The sequence below is a fragment of the Mobula hypostoma genome, chromosome 4 (genome assembly GCF_963921235.1).
Source record: "Mobula hypostoma chromosome 4, sMobHyp1.1, whole genome shotgun sequence".
Taxonomy (NCBI): domain Eukaryota; kingdom Metazoa; phylum Chordata; class Chondrichthyes; order Myliobatiformes; family Myliobatidae; genus Mobula; species Mobula hypostoma.
The window spans coordinates 25042677-25062602 of NC_086100.1; the positions used below are offsets into that span (position 1 = coordinate 25042677).

The 19926-nt window shown below is 43.2% G+C and overlaps 1 protein-coding gene across 1 annotated transcript in view; it reads left to right on the top strand.

Moving 5' to 3' along the window:
* LOC134345172 (sodium/hydrogen exchanger 9-like) overlaps positions 1–19926 on the top strand; it is a 585864-nt gene that overhangs the window by 492773 nt on the left and 73165 nt on the right. Inside the window, exon 14 of the mRNA XM_063045405.1 lies at positions 19432–19514. Coding sequence (XP_062901475.1) covers positions 19432–19514 — 83 coding nt within the window. The remainder of the gene's footprint in view (positions 1–19431; positions 19515–19926) is intronic.

The window sequence follows — 19926 nt, forward strand, 5'->3', positions numbered from 1 at the left end:
CTTATTTCCTTACCTGCCCATCACCTTCCCCTGGTGCTCCTCCCCTTTTTCTTTCCTCCATGACCTTGCGTCCACCCCTGTTATATTCCCCCCTTCTCCAGCCCTGTATCTCTTACACCAATCAACTTTCCAGCTCTTTTCTTCACCCTCCCCACCCCACCGCCCGGTTTCAACTATCATCTTACGTTGGTGCCTCCCCTCTCCCACCTTCTAACTCCTACTCCTCATCCTTTTTTTCCCAGTCCTGGAAAAAAAAGGGTCTCAGCCCAAAATGTTGACTATACTCTTTTCCATCGATGCTGCCTGGCCAGTGTATTGTGAACACTGCTTCACTATCTTACTCTCTTTTTGCACTGTTTTTAAATATATATTTACTATTGTAACCTTTAGTAATTATTTTATGTGTTGCACTGTACTGCTGCTGCAAAACAACAAATGTCATGACATCTGTCAACGTTAATATCCCTGAATCTGGTTCTGATATCTAAGAGCCTCTTAAATGCCTCTATCATATGCCTCCACCACCATTCCTGGCAGCACATTCCAGACATCCACCACACTGTGTGTAAGAAAAGAGAAAGAAATGACCTTGCACATCTCCTTGCAACTCAGTTCCTCTCAATGCACACTCTCTAACATGAGACATTTCAATCCTGGGGAAAATATACTGGCTGTCATCTATCTCTCTGCCTCTCATAATCTTCTAAACTTCTGGCAGTTCCTGCCTCGGCCTTCGCCACTCTGGAGAAAGCAACCTAAGATTGTCCAACCTCTCTTTATAACACATGCCCTCAAATCCGGAGAGCTTCACGATGGAGGAGTAACACCTGGGTTAGCCTCCAACCTGATGGCATGAACATCGGTATCTCAAACTTCCGACAATTGTCTCCCTCCTCTCCTTCACTATTCCCCATTCTTCTTTCCCTCTCACACCTTCTCTTCTCACCTGCCCATCACCTCCCTCTGGTGCTCCTCCCTCTTCCCTTTCTTCCATGGTCTTCTGTCCTCTCCTATCAGATTCCCCCTTCTCCAACCCTTTCTCTCTTTCTCCACTCAACTTCCCAGCTCTTTACTTCACTCCCACCCCCTTCCTGGTTTCACCTATCACCTGTCATCTTATACTTCTTCCTCCCTCCCCCCATCTTCTGAGTCTAACTCCTTTCTCCTTCTTTTCCAGTCCTGATGAAGGGTCTCGGCCTGAAACATAGAAAACCTACAGCACAATACAGGCCCTTCGGCCCACAAGGTTGTGCCGAACATGTCCCTACCTTAGAAATTACTAGACTTCCCCATAGTCCTCTATTTTTCTAAGCTCCATGTACCTATCCAAAAGTCTCTTAAAAGACCCTATCGTATCCGCCTCCAGCACCGTTGCCGGCAGCCCATTCCACGCACTCTGACATCTCCTCTGTACCTACTCCCCAGCATCTTAAACCTGTGTCCTCCTGTGGCAACCATTCCAGCCCTGGGAAAAAGCCTCTGACTATCCACACAATCAATGCCTTTCATCATCTTATACACTGTCAACTGTTTGCTCTTTTCCATAGATGCTACCTGGCCTGCTGAGTTCCTCCAATATTTTGTGCGTGTTGCTGAAAAAAACATACATTGGAAAAATGTCATAAGGTTGTTCCAAATATTAATTAATAACAGTGATGGGATAAAGAAAGCTTTGTTTTCAGATACAGGGTATGGGTCCAAAAATAAGATCAAATTGTTAGATTTATAAAAAGCAGCATTGTAGATTAAAACAAGGGAGAAGTAGGTAAGCCAGGAAAGATTCAAAGTACATTTATTATGCAGTATTCAACCAAGATTCATCTTCCCACTGATAGCCATGGAACAAAGAAACACCATGAAACTACTTCAAAGAAAACATCAAACACCCAACATGCGAAAAAAGAGCAAATCGCACAGGTGCGTGAATGCAAAAGTGTGAAAATGCGTGAATAACGCACAGAATATTAAACGTCAAGCCGCAGAGTCCTTGAAAAAGTCTAGGTCTGTTCAGTTCAATTTAGCGCTGTGTCGTTTCTTGACTGCAGGCCCCGATCAAAATCGCACAAAATAGCAACATAAGAAGAGGACTAACCAGAAACCAGAAACATATATAACATGAACTGCAGAATCCTCCAAAAACAAGCCCAATCCACAAAATGCACTGGTCAAACCCCAAGACCCAAGACTCCCACTTACACCTTGCACTGGCAGCGGCAAGCCAAAAGGAAGGGGCAACCGGTCAAACGCAGACTAACAGAGATTCAAATATTCAGGTGGCACTGAACACTCACTCACCTTCTGCTCTTGTCCTTGTTGACCTCAATCTTGCTTGATCCTCTAATTGGCGAGTTGGTGGAGAATTGGAGCTGATCATGGGTTCACGCCCCACCATTGGGCTACACACCCCATTCTCAAACATGTCAAGTTCCCTCAGAGACAGCAAAAGTGCCACATCACTCCCAAAAGCACATTACAGGCTCCAATCGCACACAGATTAGTAGGAGAAGCATATTTAAAAGAAGGAGAAGCAGTAGTTTCACAAACTTCCTGCAAGACGTTGCCATTAGTCACATTCATTGCTCGTGCCATCCTGCCCATTCCTTTTCTTTATGAGCCAACAAATTTCCAACAATAATATAGAAGAACAAAGCAAAAAATCAATACATCTTTCTTACACAAGGCAGAATTAGATGATGAAAGTGCTTTTCTGTGACAGATGTAAAAATTTGTCACATGCTTAATATGAAGTAATAAATAATTGAAAGGGAAGAACAATAAAGAATAGAGGAGAAGAAAAGGAACATAAGATTGTAGTTGAGAAGCTGGTTGAACCTGTGGGTCAGGTGATCATTTTTACTGATTCCTTTGTGAAGCTTCAAAATCCCCTGCTGTACTGCATTTTCCGGGTGAATTTGGATATATTTCATGAGTTGAGGTTGCACACTTCCTCTTTTGAAATTCATAGCATTCCATTTTATCACAGACAGATGATGGAATTTCTAAAAAATGTCTTCAGTAATGGAATGATAGAAGTTTACAGCAGGGAATTTGGTTTATCACATAGGTAAGGTCCTATAACTTCATATGGGAGCACAATGGAGATTGATCTAATGCAGTCAAGTTAAATCCTGTCATAATGAAAAAATGAACATAGTCATAATATTGAAAGAATAGTACGAAAAATTCATTCAGCGTATGCTGTTCTCCATATTACTGTCCAACTTAATTATCCAACAGTTTTTTTTTCAGACTGGGAGACCGCTTTGCTGAACACCTACGCTCTGTCCACCAGAGAAAGCAGGATCTCCCAGTGGCCACACATTTTAATTCCACATCCCATTCCCATTCTGACCTGCGTCCGGTGCTCCCGATGTGGCCTTTTATATATTGGCGAGACCCGACGCAGACTGGGAGACGGCTTTGCTGAACACCTACGCTCTGTCCACCAGAGAAAGCAGGATCTCCCAGTGACCACACATTTTAATTCCACATGTCATTCCCATTCTGACATGTCTATCCACGGCCTCCTCTACTGTAAAGATGAAGCCACACTCAGGTTGGAGGAACAACACCTTATATTCCATCTGGGTAGCCTCCAACCTGATGGCATGAACATCGACTTCTCTAACTTCCGCTAATGCCCCACCTCCCCCTCGTACCCCATCTGTTACTTATTTTTATTCACACATTCTTTCTCTCACTCTCCTTTTTCTCCCTCTGTCCCTCTGAATATACCCCTTGCGCATCCTCTGGGTTCCCCCCCCCCCCACTTGTCTTTCTTCCCGGACCTCCTGTCCCATGATCCTCTCGTATCCCTTTTGCCTATCACCTGTCCAGCTCTTGGCTCCATCCCTCGCCCTCCTGTCTTCTCCTATCATTCTGGATCTCCCCCTCCCCCTCCAACTTTCAAATCCCTTACTCACTCTTCCTTCAGTTAGTCCTGACGAAGGGTCTCGGCCTGAAACGTCGACTGCACCTCTTCCTAGAGATGCTGCCTGGCCTGCTGCGTTCACCAGCAACTTATATGTGTGTTGCTTGAATTTCCAGCATCTGCAGAATTCCTGTTGTTTGAGTTTTTTTTCACATTTGTTTTCTGGTCATGCTGTCTTTTGTTTATCTTTCTATGCCATTATCATAATGCTCAGTTAAGTGTTGTCTGATTCCTGTATTTCACTGTGTGGTTCCTCGAGCATATCTTTGAAGTCTTTATCCTGTTATTGGAAAATATGAAGAAACCTTGGAGGTTCAATTTAATACTCAAGCATGAATTTCCAAAGTTCACTCTCCCTATTCCTTTCACTGATCATTCTGACGCATCTATCTGATTCCAGACTCAAGCTTCCTCCTATTTTTTGTTGGTAAGGTAACAGATAAAATAAAATTAAAATACCCCCATTTGCTGAAGAGAAATACTTAGAAAGCCCAGAAGAGAATACTGGATATACTTAGCAGGTCAGGCAGTATCTGTGGAGAATTAAGCAGTGTTAATGTTTCAAAGATGAGCTTTCATCAATACTGGAAAGTGAAGTTTCAAGTTGCAGAGGGAGCAAGGGAATTTTTTTTTTTGTTTCTTGACCTCTTAACATTTTTCCCCCCACTTCTCCTAGAAATTGAATGCAAAAGTCATCCTTTCTCGGTTGTATGAAAAACAGAAAATGCTGGAAATGTTCAGCAGATTGGGCAGTGCTTGTCCAGAGAAAAACGGAATTAGGGTTTAAAACTGTTCATCCAGACAGTTTAAGAAGGACATCTTCGGTGGAAGAAGTGGATGTATAAAGGGAATATCTATGATAGGATAAGGCTAGCCTGAGGAATGAATTGGACAGTTTGTGTGGTCAAGTGGGGGTTAATGAGGGAAGTTGAACAATGATAACACGTATAAAAAACATAATGCATTGCTGATAGCAGTGCCAAGAGACATGGCCAACAGGTCTGGCTTCAGCGAATAGAAAGTCAAAATCACAGATGGACTTGCTCATCTCTTTAAAACAGAACCAGAACAACTGCCACTGGAAATGATTTTGAATCTGCAAAGGCTGAATTATGGAATGACAGATGTCTCAGTTGCAGTATCCCACTGGTTCTCCTCTCCCACAGTCCTCATCTGCCCTCCACACTCCCTCACTTGCTTGCATGCTGCTGCACCTTACTCTACGATCAGATTCCCCCATCTTCAGCAATTTGTCACCTCCTCCCTTCATCCCCCAGCCTCTGTCACTATTTCCACTTCCCCCTCCTCCTTGTACCAATCATCCCACCCCCCCCCCAATCTAGATCCACCTATCACTTTTCATCTCTTGCTTGACCTTCCCTCCACATTTTGTATTGGCAATCTCCACTTGGTATCTCAGTGCAGGTGAAGGTCCTCGACCTGAAATGTCGAGTGTCCATTTCGCTCCATTGACGCTGCCTGACCTGCTGCATTCTTCCAGCATGTTGTGTGTTGCTGCGGTGTTCACCTTTCCATTTGCCTTCTGGAAATGCAGGCTTGAGAATGCACCGAAGCCTAATGCAACATAAAATGGTTGTGAAATATATTAAAGTTAAAAGCAGGTTCTGATCAAAAGTAATCACCAGATTGTGGAGCCTGGTGAGATGGAAAGCAAAGACAAAAGAAAGTCTTAAGCCTAAAATGTCTGAAAATTAGGAAAGGCTGCAGCAAAAGTGGTTAGAACTAAATCAATCCTTTCCAAGTACCAGCCAACCCCAGTTACTGATGCCCATCTTATGAATACCTGTAAAGACAAACTTCCACAATATTAAATCCAAAAACCCAATATAAGTGTGCACATTCATTCCTACAAATGGCAGAACTAGTTTCCTCAGTCTCCACTCTTAGTACTTGGTCTTTCCTATCAGTCTTTGTGTTTTCGATGACATCCATTACAATACAGAGGAGATATGGTTACTACTTTGGGTGATTTTGTGTATTTTCTGACAAATGGACTTAGAGAGGTGTGTAAAAATTGGGATGACCTATTCATTACAAAGGGTCAGGCTATAGACTAGACTAGTTGAGGACAATATACGAGAATGCACCTGACAGAAAGAAGATGTGATGAGAATGAAATGTACCTGAGAACATAATTGTCCTTTGTTTTTGGTATCACAATCTCCTAAAACAAGTCAGCTTGTCAGACCTCAATTACAATGCATATTCTGTTAACTTATTGTATTTGTATATCTTTTTGGTCATTGATAAAACTTGAAGATATTTTGGATTAAATTATGTAGGGAGGTACATAAATGGAGCAATAGATGAAGATCTACAGATTGAAAGGAATGCTTCTCATGTTCTCTTTTTCTGTAACCATTTTTGCCAACCCATTTGAAAAAAAACCTACCTTTATCATGATACATAGCATTATAATGCTGATAAACCACCTATGGGTGAGTAAGAGATCTTTAAAGTATTGTAATCAATAAAGCAATTCAAAAATAGCCGGAAATTAAGGAGAGGGATAATACTAATGTAATAGAAAAAAAGAGAGCCCACTTGCCCTTCAGGCCTGCTCTATCATTCACCTTAGTGCTTTTTTCCAACATTAGCACCATAGCCCCTGATTCCTTTAATACCCAAGATCCGTCATTCCCTGTTTTGAATGAACTCATCCCTCCTGGGTAGAAGATTTCTGGATACCATCTCTGACACTTCCCTCCTGTCTCCAGCTTTGGAGGCAAGTGGACAGGGAAGTGTTAATACTTGAGTGTTTTAGTGGAAAGTTTAATACCTGGTGATACTTTTCCAGATGAACGGGACAATGTCCTATTGGGATTAATGTAATTCTGAAAGTCATTCATAAAAAAGGCAGAAGAAATCAGCATTAGGAACAACTGAAGAAATTAGACTTATGTTCTTTAGAGTTTGGAAGAATGAGGTGTGGTGCCTTAAAACAGAAAGTCCTCAAGGAACACAATGAAATGTTGGTGGGAGGTTTGTGCATTGATGCTTTGAAGTTCTAATGTTTTTCTGTGGTTCATTCTATTGGGGTTCTTCTGTTTTTCGTGGATGACTGCGAAGACAAGTATTTCAGGCTGTATACTCTGGCAAAAAACGGAAACATGTGAACCATCTGAAATGACAGGATTTTTTTCCCATAAGCAATTGAAAGGAGGAACATGGTTGCAGGATTCAAGGATGGTCACTTAAAACGGAGATGCGTAGTAACTTCTTGCAGAGGGTAATGAGTCTCTGGAATTATGTACCTCAGATGGTTGCAGAAGCTGGAACAATCGGGGTATTTAGAGGGAAGGCAGATAAATGTTATGAGAGGTCATCAAATTGAAAGCAGGAGGGGAACTAGCACAAAAGAGGAGATCAGGCTAGGTCTTGGTTCATATGTACAGAGATAGGGTGAAAATGTTAGCTTTGCGAGCTATGCAAACAGATCATGTTAGAAACAGTCAATATTTCATTCAAGACCCTTCTTCACCACTGAGAAGGAAGGGGGAAGATGCCAGAAAGAAAGGTGTGGGGAGGGGAAAGAGGCTAGAAGGTGAAACCAGGCATAGGTGGGAAAGGTCAAGGGCTGGAGAAGAAGGAAATCTGATAGGGGAGGAAAGTGGACAATTGGTGAAAGGGAAGGAGAAGGGGACCCGGGGGAAGTAATAGTCAGGTGAGAAGAAATGAACGGTCAGAATGGGAAATAGCGGAAGCAGGTGGAGGGAATTGTTCACCAGAAGGAGAAATCGATATTCATGCTATCAGATTGGAGGGTACCCAGATGAAATATAAGGTGTTGTTCCTCCACCCTGAGGGTGCAACTGTATCACATTATAGCTGCAGTGAAAGTGCAATGCAGGTAGGCAATAAGGTACAAGGGGCATGCCGAGGTGGGTTGTAAGGTCAAGGGTTCACTAACATACTAGAGTTCAAGTGTTTAATGACAGCAGGAGAGATGCTGTGCTTTGAGCCTGGTGGTGTATCTTTTCAAGCTTCTGTATCTTCCCAGTGGTGGGTGAGGGAAGAGAGAGAGTTCAGGGTGGAAGAGTCCAGGGCAGTGAGAAGGGGCAGATCAACTATGATCGTATTGAATAGTGAGGTAACTTTGAGTGACATATTCCTGCTCCTATTTCCTTATGTTCTTATACGGAATGTTCCTGGGAGTTGTCTACCTGGCAGATGTGTCGTCTTTAGATTTGATTCCTCACCACTAACTTCTAAGCAATATGTCTGCAGAGGTTCTGAAATGATACAGCATTAGTAGCCAACAGTGTGTCATTTAGTTAATACCAAGGGGTGGGTGATGATTCATACATTTTAATTGCATCAGTGCATGAGCAAAGTGTTCCCAGATGTGCCATATGAGAAATGTAATGTCATTTAGAAATTTTTCTTTTTGTAAAGTAGTGAAGTAGGAGAATGCCTGGATAACGAAGCTGGGCATTGCAGGCTTCCAGCAGGTTTGTTGGATGAATTGAAAGATAAATATACAGTCCAATAGTTAGCATGTACATGGCAAATGTACGGATAGCCGCAGCTGGGTTTTGTTTTACTTTGGTCTGATTCACAGAAGGAGATGATAAATGAGTTTTGGCATAGCAGGTTTACTCCAGTGCATTCTGCAACAGTGAGCTCTTGCTGGCAGCTTCCCACTTGTCAAGTTCCCAGATTCACCAGGTAGGGCAAGGCCAAACTGGGTCTCAGAGCCAAGCACTTACCCAGCCATGGGGAGAGAAAACTCCTGTTTCCCCTCCTAATTAATTCTTGCACTTTTCTTTAATTTTATGAAGACTTCCATTTATACAGAGCCTTTCTTGACCTCAGGACATCCCAAAGCATTGTGTGTCCAACGAAGTACTCTTAGCAGTCACCTTTCTAATTTCTGCATGGCAAACTTCCATTAATAGTGTCACCACATGGGAGAATGGGTGGTGTTGGGGCCGTACAAGGAACAGAGGCTTGGCCCACATAATCATCATTAAATACCTGCTGTATCTACTCTTTCCTTCCAAAACAATTCTCTGCACACCTTGGGACCAGATAATTTATTATTTTGTGACATTAATAGAGCAAAAATGCTGTCCACAAATATAGACACAGCTTTCCTTCTTCCAAGTCATCCTACATCATCCTTTCCATTCACCTGAGAGGAAAGTTATGTCACTCAACAGAGCAGCATTCCCTCAGTCCTACTGTAGAGACCTACCAAAGCGACCAAGTGGGACTTGAAACACAACTTTCAAACCATTGTACTGCAATGGCAAAGGGCCAACGTCAGAACGTCTTTCAAAAGGGTGATCTCTTTGACAAGGCGTCAGGCCCTGATGGTGTACCTGTGCCAACCAACTGGCGGGAGTGTTCAAGGGCATCTTCAATCTCGCACTGCTGCAGCTGGAGGTTCCAACCTGCTTCAAAAGGCGACAATCATATCAGTGCCCAGGAAGATCAGGGTGAGCTGCCTCCATGACAATCACCCAGTGGCACTCACATCTGCTGTGATGAAGTGCTCTGAGAGGTTGGTCGTGGCCAGAATCAACTCCTGCCTCCACAAGGACTTGGACCCACTGCAATTTGCCTATCATCACAGTAGGTCTTCAGTGGATGCAATCTTACTGGCTTTCCATTTGACCTTGCATCACCTGGACAATAGCAATACCTATGTCAGGCTGCTGTTTATTGATTACAACTCAGCATTCAACACCACCATACCCTCAGGTCTAATCAACAAGTTCCAAACCCTGGGCCTCTGTATCTTCCTCTGCAACTGGATCCTTGACTTCCTCACTGGGAAACAACAGTCTGTGTGGTTTGGAAATAACATCCCCTCCTCACTGACAGTCAACATATGCGCACCTCAAGCGCGTGTGACTAATCTACTACTCTACTCTCACTACACCCATGACTGTGTGGCTAGGCACACATCTGTAAGTTTGCCAACTAAACAACTATTGCTGGCAGAATTTCAGATGGTGTTGAGTGAGAGTGAGGCAGATCAGTTGGTTAAGTGCTGTTGAAACAACAACCTTGCATTTAACATCATTAAAATCAAAGAACTGATGGTATGTTTCAGGCAGGGAGAGTCAAGGGAACATACCCCCGTCCTCATTGAGGGATCAGAGGAGGAAAGGGTGATCAGTTTCAAGTGCGAGGATCTAACCTAAGCGCAACATTTTGATGCAATTACAAAGGCGCAACAGCAGCTATATTCCACTAAGAGTTTGAGGGGAATTGGTATGTCACAAAAGACACTCGCAAATTTCTACAGATGTGCCGTAGAGAGCATTCTAACTGGTTGCAGCACCGTCTGAAATGGAGGACCACTGGACAGGATGCAGAAGGTTACACACTCAGCCGGCTCCATCACGGGCACTAACCTAAATGTCCAGGACACCTTCAAAAAGCAGTGCCTCAAAAAGTCAAAATCCATCATTAAGGACCTCCATTACCCAGGACATGCCCTCTTCTCATTGCTACCATTAAAGAGGAGGTACAGGAGCCTGAAGACACACACTCAGTGTTTCAGAAACGGCTTATTCCCCTCTGCCGTCAGATTTATGAAAGTGGAGGGTAAACCCATGAAGTCAACCTCGGTATTTTCCTCTCTCTTTTTGCACTACTTAATCAATTTAATTTTTATATATAATAACTAATAGTCTTTATTATTATGTTTTGCAATTTACTGCTGCTGCTAAGCAATGAATTTTGTGACATATGCCAGTGATGTTAAACCTGATTCTGATGCTACACAGTAGGAGTGTTCCACCTCCAGGAAATTAGTACTGACTGTCTGGATGTGCCAATAAACTAATAACCTCGCAAAAGAGATGGGGGCACTAATTCAAATTTGTCTTTTTTCCAAGGAGAGATCTTTAGGTACATATATATATACACAGTTCTTTACAGATAGTTAACATGTTTAGTGATTATCGAAGTGGCAAATTTTTAGGGCCGCGCAGTAATGTAGCTATTAGCATAATGCTATTACAGCACCGGTGACCCGAGTTCAATTTGCCATATCTGTAAGGAGTTTGTACATTTTCTCCCTGTAACTGAATGGGATTCACCCTGGTGTTCCGGTTTCCTTCCATATCCCAAAGACATACAGGTTAGTAAGTTAATTGGTCACGTGGGTGCAGTTGGGCTGTGAGTGTTTGTTGGGTGGAAGGCCTGTTCCCGTGCTACTTCTCAAATAAATAAAATCAGTATTTAAGAATCCTGCATCACCTGAGTCTCAAACAAACCAGGTTATCCCAGACATGGTACCATCGGTGGACTTGTTCCCAAGGAGAATGAGCCTAGGGCACGTCGAGTGGGACATGCTGCTCAAAGAGGAGGAAGAGGAGTGAGGAAACAGATCATGGCCACCCAGGGTCTTCAGAGAGCAATTCTCTATAAGGCAGTAAGATATGGGAGCAGAATTAGGCCATTCAGCCCATCAAGTCTGCTGTGCCAGTCCATCATGGCTGATTTATTATCCCTCTCGACCCCATTCTTCTGCCTTCTCCCCATAACCTTTGACTCACTTATTAATCAAGAACCTATCAAACTCCACTTTAATTGACTTAAGTACCCAATGACTTGGCCTCCACCGCTGTCTGTGACAACAAATTCCACAAACTCGCCACCCTTTGGTGAAAGAAATTCCTGCTCATCTCTGTTATAAAGGGTTGTCCTTCTATCCTGAGGCTGGGTTTTCTCTGGTCCAAGACTCCTCCACTATAGGAAAAACCCTCTCACATCCACTCAGTCTAGGCCTTTCAATATTTGATAGGTTTCAATGAGACCACCATTCTTCTAAACTCCAGCAAATGCAGGCCCAGAACCATCTAACTCTCTTCACTTGTTAACCTTTTCATTCCCAGAATCATTCTCAGGAACCTCCTTTCCAATAGCAGCACATCCTTCTCTTTGGTGAGGAGCAATGTAAAATGTTGTGAGATAGAATCTATATGCGGGTGGCGGGGTTGAGATACATCTCTACCAAAGGAGGAGTAAGACGCTTCTTCTCTCCACTAGACTGCAGGTTACCCTTGGGCAAGGTGTTGCTCCTGCCTAGGCCCCACAATGTGGGTCAGGTGAAGCCGTGGGAGCAGGTGATGGATGGTTGTATGAGCAGCTGGTGCAGGTAGACAATCTCTGAAATGTATTGATAATGGCTGGGGTCATCCGTCTTGTAAAGACACTGCCCAGAAAAAGGCAATGGCCAACCACCTCTGTAGAATAATTTGCAAGAACAATCATGGTCATGGAATTACCATGGTCGGCCATGTCATATGACATGGCACAAAATGAGCAAACGATAGTCTGTGTATTTATTGTTTAAATGAATCAAGAATCTTGCTCATTACTGCAACAAACACCTATACTTACTGTTATAAATACTATAGAATTGTCAAACAACTTCCATTTAGTACAAGAAGCAATACTGAACTTCAATGATCTGACTGACCCTCAAAACTTCAGAGCAAATGCAGTACAATCAGTTCACTTCTGTCTCTATGTTAATGCCAATCATACTACAATACCACACCACCTGGTTCAAAAAAAGCTATTTGTCTTGCATGGAACACACTGCCAAGGCTGGTGATAGAGGCAGATACACTGGGGAGATTTAACAGACTCTGTGATAGGCAGGCACATGGATGAAAGAATAATGGAGGGCTCTGTGGGAGGGAAGGGTTAGATTGATCTTGCAGTAGGATCAGCCATGATGGAATAGCACAGCAGACTCAATGGGCTGAGTGGCCTAATTCTGCTCCTGTGTCTTATGGTCATTTGGTCTAAAAGGTCGGCACATCGGGGGCAAAAGGACCTGTGCTGTGCTGCAACGCTGTATGTTCTGTATTCGCTCAGCACAACTATAATCAGAGCCTCAGTATGGCAACATAGTCATTACTTTGTATTACAATGATCTTGTTCTAATCATGTCTTTTCTTGTAAAAATTGTGTATTATTCATCTTTATGTGATTCTTGTACACACTGCACGTCTGATGCCGTGTGCCCGGGATACTGCTGCGAGCAAGTTTTCATCGCACTTGTGCATGCTTGTACTTGTGCACATGACAATAAACTCAAGCTTGACTTTGTCCAAGGATACACGTTACATCAAAAAGACAGGCAGGAAGGCAGAGGGGGCGGCGTCGCTCTGCTGGTAAAAGTGAAATCAAGTCGTTAGAAAGAGGTGGCATGTGGTGGAAAGGTGTTTAATCATTGTGGATAGAGCTAAGGAACTGCAAGGGTAAAAAGACCCGGATGGGAGTTGTATATAAACCCCCCAAACAGTAGTAAGGATGTGGTCTACAAATAACAATGGGAGATAGAAAATGCATGCCAAAAGGACAATGTTACAATAGCCATGGGAGACTTCAATATGCAGGTAGATTGGGAAAATCAGGTTGGTGCTGAATTCCAAGAGGGGGAGTTTCTAGAGTGCCTAAGAGATGGCTTGTTAGAACAGCTTGTGGTTGAGCCCACTAGCGGATCAGCTGTTCAGTACTGGGTGTTGTGCAACGAACCAGAGTTGACTAGAGAGTTTAAGGTTAAAGAACCCTTAGGGCATATGATCAAATTCACCAAAAATTTGAGAAGGAGCAGCTAAAGTCAGATGTATCAGTATTACAGTGAAGGAACAGGAATTACAGAGGCATGAGAGAGGAGTTGGCCAAAGTTGATTGGAAGGGACCCTGCCAGGGATTATGGCAGAGTATTTCTGGAAGCAATTCAGAAGGCAGTGCATATATACATCCTAAAGAGGAAGAAGTATTCAAAAGGAAAGATGGCTAACAAGAGAAGTCAAAGCCAACATAAAACTCATAAGAGAGGAATATAATGGAACAAAAATTTCTGGGAAGTTAGAGTATTGGGAAGCTTTTAAAAACCAACAGAAGGCAACTAAAAAAGTTACGAAAGTAAGCTAGCCAATAATATTAAAGAGGATAGCAAAATTTTCTTCAGATATATAAAGTGTAAAAGAGAGGTGAGAGTGGATATTGGACCCCTGAAAAACGATGCTGGAGAAGTAGTAATGGGGGACAGTGAAATGGCAGATGAACTGAATAAGTATTTTGTGTCAGTCTTCACCGTGGAAGACACTGGCAGTATGGTGAAAGTTCCAGGTGTCAGGGGTCGTGAAGTGTATGAAGTTACCATTAACTGAAAGGCCTGAGGGTAGATAAGTCACTGGACCAAATGCTGTACACCCCAGAGTTCTGAAAGAGGTGGCTGAAGAGATTGTGGTGGCATTAGTAATGATCTTTCATGAACCACTAGATCCTGGATTGGTTCCAGAAGATTGGAAGATTGCAGATGTCACTCCACTCTTCAAGAAGGGAGAGAGGCAGAAGAAAGGAAATTATAGGCCAGTTAATCTGATCTCAGTGGTTGAGAAGATGTTGGAGTCGATTATCAAGGATGGGATCTCGGGGTACTTTGAGGCACATGATAAAAGAGGCCATTGTCAGCATGGTTTCCTCAAGGCAAAACCTTGCTTGAAAAATCTGTTGGAATTCTTCCAAGAAGTAACAACAGGATAGACGAAGGAGAATTGGTTGATGTTGTGTACTTGGCTTTTCCGAAGGCCTTTGACAAGGTGCCACATATGAGGTTGCTTAACAAGCTACTAGCCCATGGTATTACAGGAAAGATTATAACATGGATAAAGCAGTGGCTGATTGGCAGGAGGCAAAGAGTGGGAATAAAGGGAGCCTTTTCTGGTTGGCTGCAGGTGACTAGTGGGGTTCCACATGGGGTCTGCATTGGGACCGATTCTTTTTACGTTATATGTCAAAGATTTGGATGATGGAATTGATGGCTTTGTTGCAAAGTTTGCGGACGATATGAAGATAGGTAGAGGGACAGGTAGTTTTGAGGAAGTAGGGAGGCTACAGAAGGACAGACAGATTAGGAGAATGGGCAAAGAAATGGCAGATGGGAAGTGTATGGTCATACACTTTGGTAGAAGAAATGAAAAGGTTGACTATTTCCTAAATAAAGAGAAAATAGAAAAAAAACTGAGGTACAAAGGGACTTGGGAGTCCTTGTGCAGGATTCCTCAAAAGTTAACTTGCAAGTTGAGTCAATAGTGAGGAAGGCAAATGTAATGTTAGCATTCATTTCAAGGGGACTAGAATATAAAAACAAAAATGTTATGTTGAGACTTTATAAAGAACTGGTGTGGCCTCACTTGGAGTATTTTGAGCAGTTTTGTGCCCCTTATCTTAGAAAGGATGTGCTGAAACTGGAGAGGGTTCAAAGGAGGCTCACGAAAATGAATTCCAGGATTGAATGGCTTGTCATGTGAAAAGCATTTGATGGCTCTGGGCCTATATTTCCTGGAATTCAGAATGAGGGGTGACCTCATTGAAATCGATCAAATGGTGAAAGACCTTGATAGAGCAAATTTCCTATTCACCATTTCCTATGGTGGGAGAATCTAAGACCAGAAGACACAGCCTCAGAATAGAGAGGAGTGCTTTTAGAACCAAGATGAGGAGGAATTTCTTAAGCCAGTGAGTGGTGAATCTGTGGAATTCTTTGCCACAGACAGCTGTGGAGGCCAAGTCTTTATGTATATTTAAGGCAGAGCTTGATAGGTTCTTGATTGGTCAGGGCATGAAGATTTATGGGGAGAAGGCAGGAGATTGGGGCTGAGGGGAATATTAGATCAACCATGATGAAATGGCAGAGCAGACTCAATGGGCCAAATGGCCTAATTCTGCTCCTGTATCTTATGGTTTTATAATATATCAATGCCAGCACTTGTTTTTATGTAACACAGCCATGAACCATTTGAAAAACTATTAGGCAGGGCCTAGCCCCTCAGTTTCCACTAGTGATAGCACCGAAGATTATGATTCTTCCCCCGTATTGCCTTTGCAGTGGCTGCCCTGAATTTCAGTGCAGTCCTCTGCACATCCTGGAGTGCACCAGCTGTATCCTGTTGATTGCATCATCTCTTCCTTCTGGGCACTCTTGCTTTCTCTCCCAACCTCCTTCTCTCTGACCCTATACTCTCGTCTATATGCATCCTTCCTTTGATCTTGTGCGCGAACTCCTGAGTTACTTTACCCTTAGTTGTTTCAAAGATGTATTTAATGTTTTATTCATTACTAGTCCTGCTTTTCTTCCGCAAAATGGGTTTTCTTTCTCTGCTTTAGGAGTTTGATGAAAAGTACATCGTACTCTAATTGACTAGTATTGTCACAAATCTTGTTTGATTCAGTGACAAGACTTTGAATCCTTCAACCCTTCCTTTGTTCTCTCTCTCTCTAAATCAGTGTTCTGCCCCTAATTTACTTGCTTCCAAGTGTTTTTTCCTTGTCTTCACCTTCTTGGTATGTACTTGTTCTTTACCAAGTTATCAGGCTCAGATATATTTATCTCTCCTACAGAACTGTGCAAAATTCTCAGCCACATACTTACAGCTAAGGTGCCTAAGGCTTTTGCACAGTACTCTTTTTGTCAACGTGGAGCAGACGGCAAGTTGGTAAATCTGGCTGGTGCAAAGGATGTTGGGAAAGGCAAGGGTGGAGTTCAGCGGGAGGGGTGTGGGACAGGTGGCAGAGAAGGAGTGCCAGGGGCAGTGGGTGCGGACATACCCAGCCCGGAGACACCTGGCAAGGTCACTTGATTCTGAACAATTGGTTTAGTGATCATTACAGAATGTCTCTCTGGTGTTTCCCACTCCCTCCCCTCTCCCTTCCCCTCTTCCCATCATGATTCCACTCTCCCTGCTTCCTTCCCACTTCCAGTCCACAATGGAGACCCAAATCAGAATCAGGTTTATCATCATGATTTTTTTTGCAGCAGTAGTATAGTGCAATGCATAAAATCACTGCAGTACTGTGCAAAATTCTTAGGCACTCTAGCTATATGTCTGTGCTTAAGGCTTTTGCACAGTACTGTACACAGAAACATATAATGAAATGCGTTGTTTCTGTTAACAACCAACACACTTAAGCATGTGCTGGGCGGTCTGCAAGGGATGCCACACGTGCCAGCCCCAACATAGCATGCCAACAAAGCTTGACACAACAACAGAGAACACAACCAAACAGAATTCAACGAGCAACGAAACAACAACAGCAAAACAAGCCCTTTCTTTCCTCCCACCTTCCCTTCCACCCATACACACAGACGGTCCTCCAACTCCCAAGACAAGGCTCTGTGCCTCCAGTCTCCAGACTTCGGCCATCGAGCTGCTCACTCTGTTCTTTCAACATAACGACATAGTCTAAATTCGTGCCCCAATCTTCTGCAGGTTTTTAACTTGATTCATATTCAGGTTCAAGTTTAATTGTCACTCTAACCTCCACATAAATACAGCCAAGCGAAACAGAGTTCTTCCAGGGCCAAGGTACAAAACATAGTACCAACAGTCACACACAGCACACAGTTCATATAGTAACAATAGTAGAAAAACATACAGTCACAAGAAACTAATATTGCTTGTGTTCTTGAGTGGCATAGCCTGTAGATTGATGGTGCATGGGATCTTGGAGCCATGTCTCTGCAAGAACAAGTACACAGCAGTTCCTCATCATATGCTAGTGCATCCACATATGAACACAATACAGCTTGTCTTCCAGGTAGTGAACATTGGACAGCAGAACCAGGAGGGGGGTCCAGCACCCAACCGAGCACAGACTCCAGCTCACCCATCATGCCTGTGCTCTCTCCCACACCGCCTCCGGTGTCTCCTCCCTGGTGGCTGCAATGGATGATGTCGCTGCATGAGGTTGATCCACACAACCAAGGCCATGCAGCTCACCCACTGTCGGTCTCACCAATGAACAGGACTTGCAGTACTAATGTTCAACAGCGATCACAAGACAGTCCAAGACAGTCTTTGCACCACTGGACCGTGCACCGCTTCTTCACACCACCCCTAACTCCTTCTTCCCTGGGAGACTGTAGTACAGAACAAGTTCAGCTTCATCGCTTTCCAGTAACTCACTGGTGGGGCAAACCCACAATACTTGATGTTCTGCAATGCACTCTTTGCACCTAGCATGGTTTTTGACTTGCCTGACCGTTATGCTTTGATTTTCTTTATGCTACATTAGTACTTGTATTTGCTTTAACAATCTACATTGTGACAGCAATGATATTATAAGATAGGGCATAAAAGAAACACTTCCCCTTTCTCAGGCATGATATCACACACTTCGATGTTTGCCATGTTACAATGTAGAGTCAGTTCTACATTGAAAGACAAGTCTCATTAACTTCACTCTCCAACGTTATCCTTTGTGCCCCTTTAAATACATATCCATTTCCCAATGCTGATGCTATCAGATCTAATTCCGTCACCCTGTCAGCAGCAGATTCAAGTGAAATCAAGTTGCTGTGTTCAAAATAAATGAACTGTCTCAACTTCTCAAAGGGTTGCATCACCATCTGGAATGGAGGTGGGGCGACTGCACAGGATCAAAATAAGCTGCAGAGTTGTAAGCTTAGTCAGCTCCGTCATCAACACTAGCCTCTGTAGTATCCAAGACATCTTCAAGGAGCAGTACCTTAGGAAGCCAGTGTCCATCATTAAGGACCCCCATCACCCAGGACTGCCTTGTTCCCATTGCCACCGTCAGGAGGGAGGTACAGGAGACTGAAGATACGGACTTTATGATTCAGAAACAGCTTCTTCCCCTCTGCCATCCAGTTTCTGAATGGACATTGAACCCATGAACTTACAAATATACTTACTGTAATTCACGGGCTATTTTTCTCTATTATTATGTATTGCACTTTACTGCTGCTGCAAAGACAACAAATTTCACGATATATGCCAGTGATATTAGGTGTACAAGATATTAAGAGGAATAGATAGAGTGGATAGCCAGCGCCTCTTCCCCAGGGCACCACTGCTCAATACAAGAGGACATAGCTTTAAGCTAAGGGGTGGGAAGTTCAAGGGGGATATTAGAGGAAGGTTTTTTACTCAGAGAGTGGTTGGTGCATGGAATGCACTGCCTGAGTCAGTGGTGGAGGCAGATACACTAGTGAAGTTTTAAGAGAATACTAGACAGGTATATGGAGGAATTTAAGGTGGGGGCTTATATGGGAGGCAGTGTTTGAGGGTCAGCACAACATTATGGGCCGAAGGGCCTGTATTGTGCTGTACTATTCTATGTTCTATATTAAACCTGATTCTGATTCTAATTCTTTAAATCTGTGTCCTCAGCAATGGGCATAAATTTTAGATTCCGTTTGTGCCACAGTATTTTATATTGTGTTGAAATGAACTCTTCCTATTATATTTCTTATTTTTTTGTCCTTTTGTGGCATTTGTTGATTTGCTGTGGGATTCATCTCAGTGGTTTCACAGCACGGTTTAGATGTTCCAATTTACATACTAATGCAAAAGTCTCGTCACTCCAAGACTGTGCAGTCATACGGTACACTCTCTTGTTTGAGTTAACAGCATTTACAAACAGACCAGAAATAACCTTTTCTGAGAAAAGAATGCATTTTTTTTTTATTTCCCCAGAGTGCCGAAGGCAGGCAAGAGGTGAATACCACAGAGATGGAAAGTGCCTGGATGTTCCGGATATGGTACAACTTTGATCACAAGTATCTTTTATTCGGATGAACTGTAAATCATGATTCAGCGGGGTTTATGTTTGGATAATCTTTTGCATGGGGTTGTCCATGTCGGATAATTCAAGAAACAAGAAGCCTCACAGTACATTGGGTAAAGAATAATTTTATACTTAAATGTATTGCAATGATCCAGGTCTCTACCCTTCCAATTTTTGACGGTGCTCACATATTTCTAAGAAAATATCCTCCTTCTTCAGCTCTTTACCTCTTCCACCTATCACCTCCCAGCATCTGACTTTATACCCCCTCACCCATGCACCTACCTCTCCCTTCAGCTGGTTTTGCCTATCACCTGTCAGCCTGTACTCCTTCCCCTTCCCCCTTCCTTTCTAGAACTAGTGAAGAATCTCAGCCGGAAACGTTGACTGTTTAGTCCTCACTG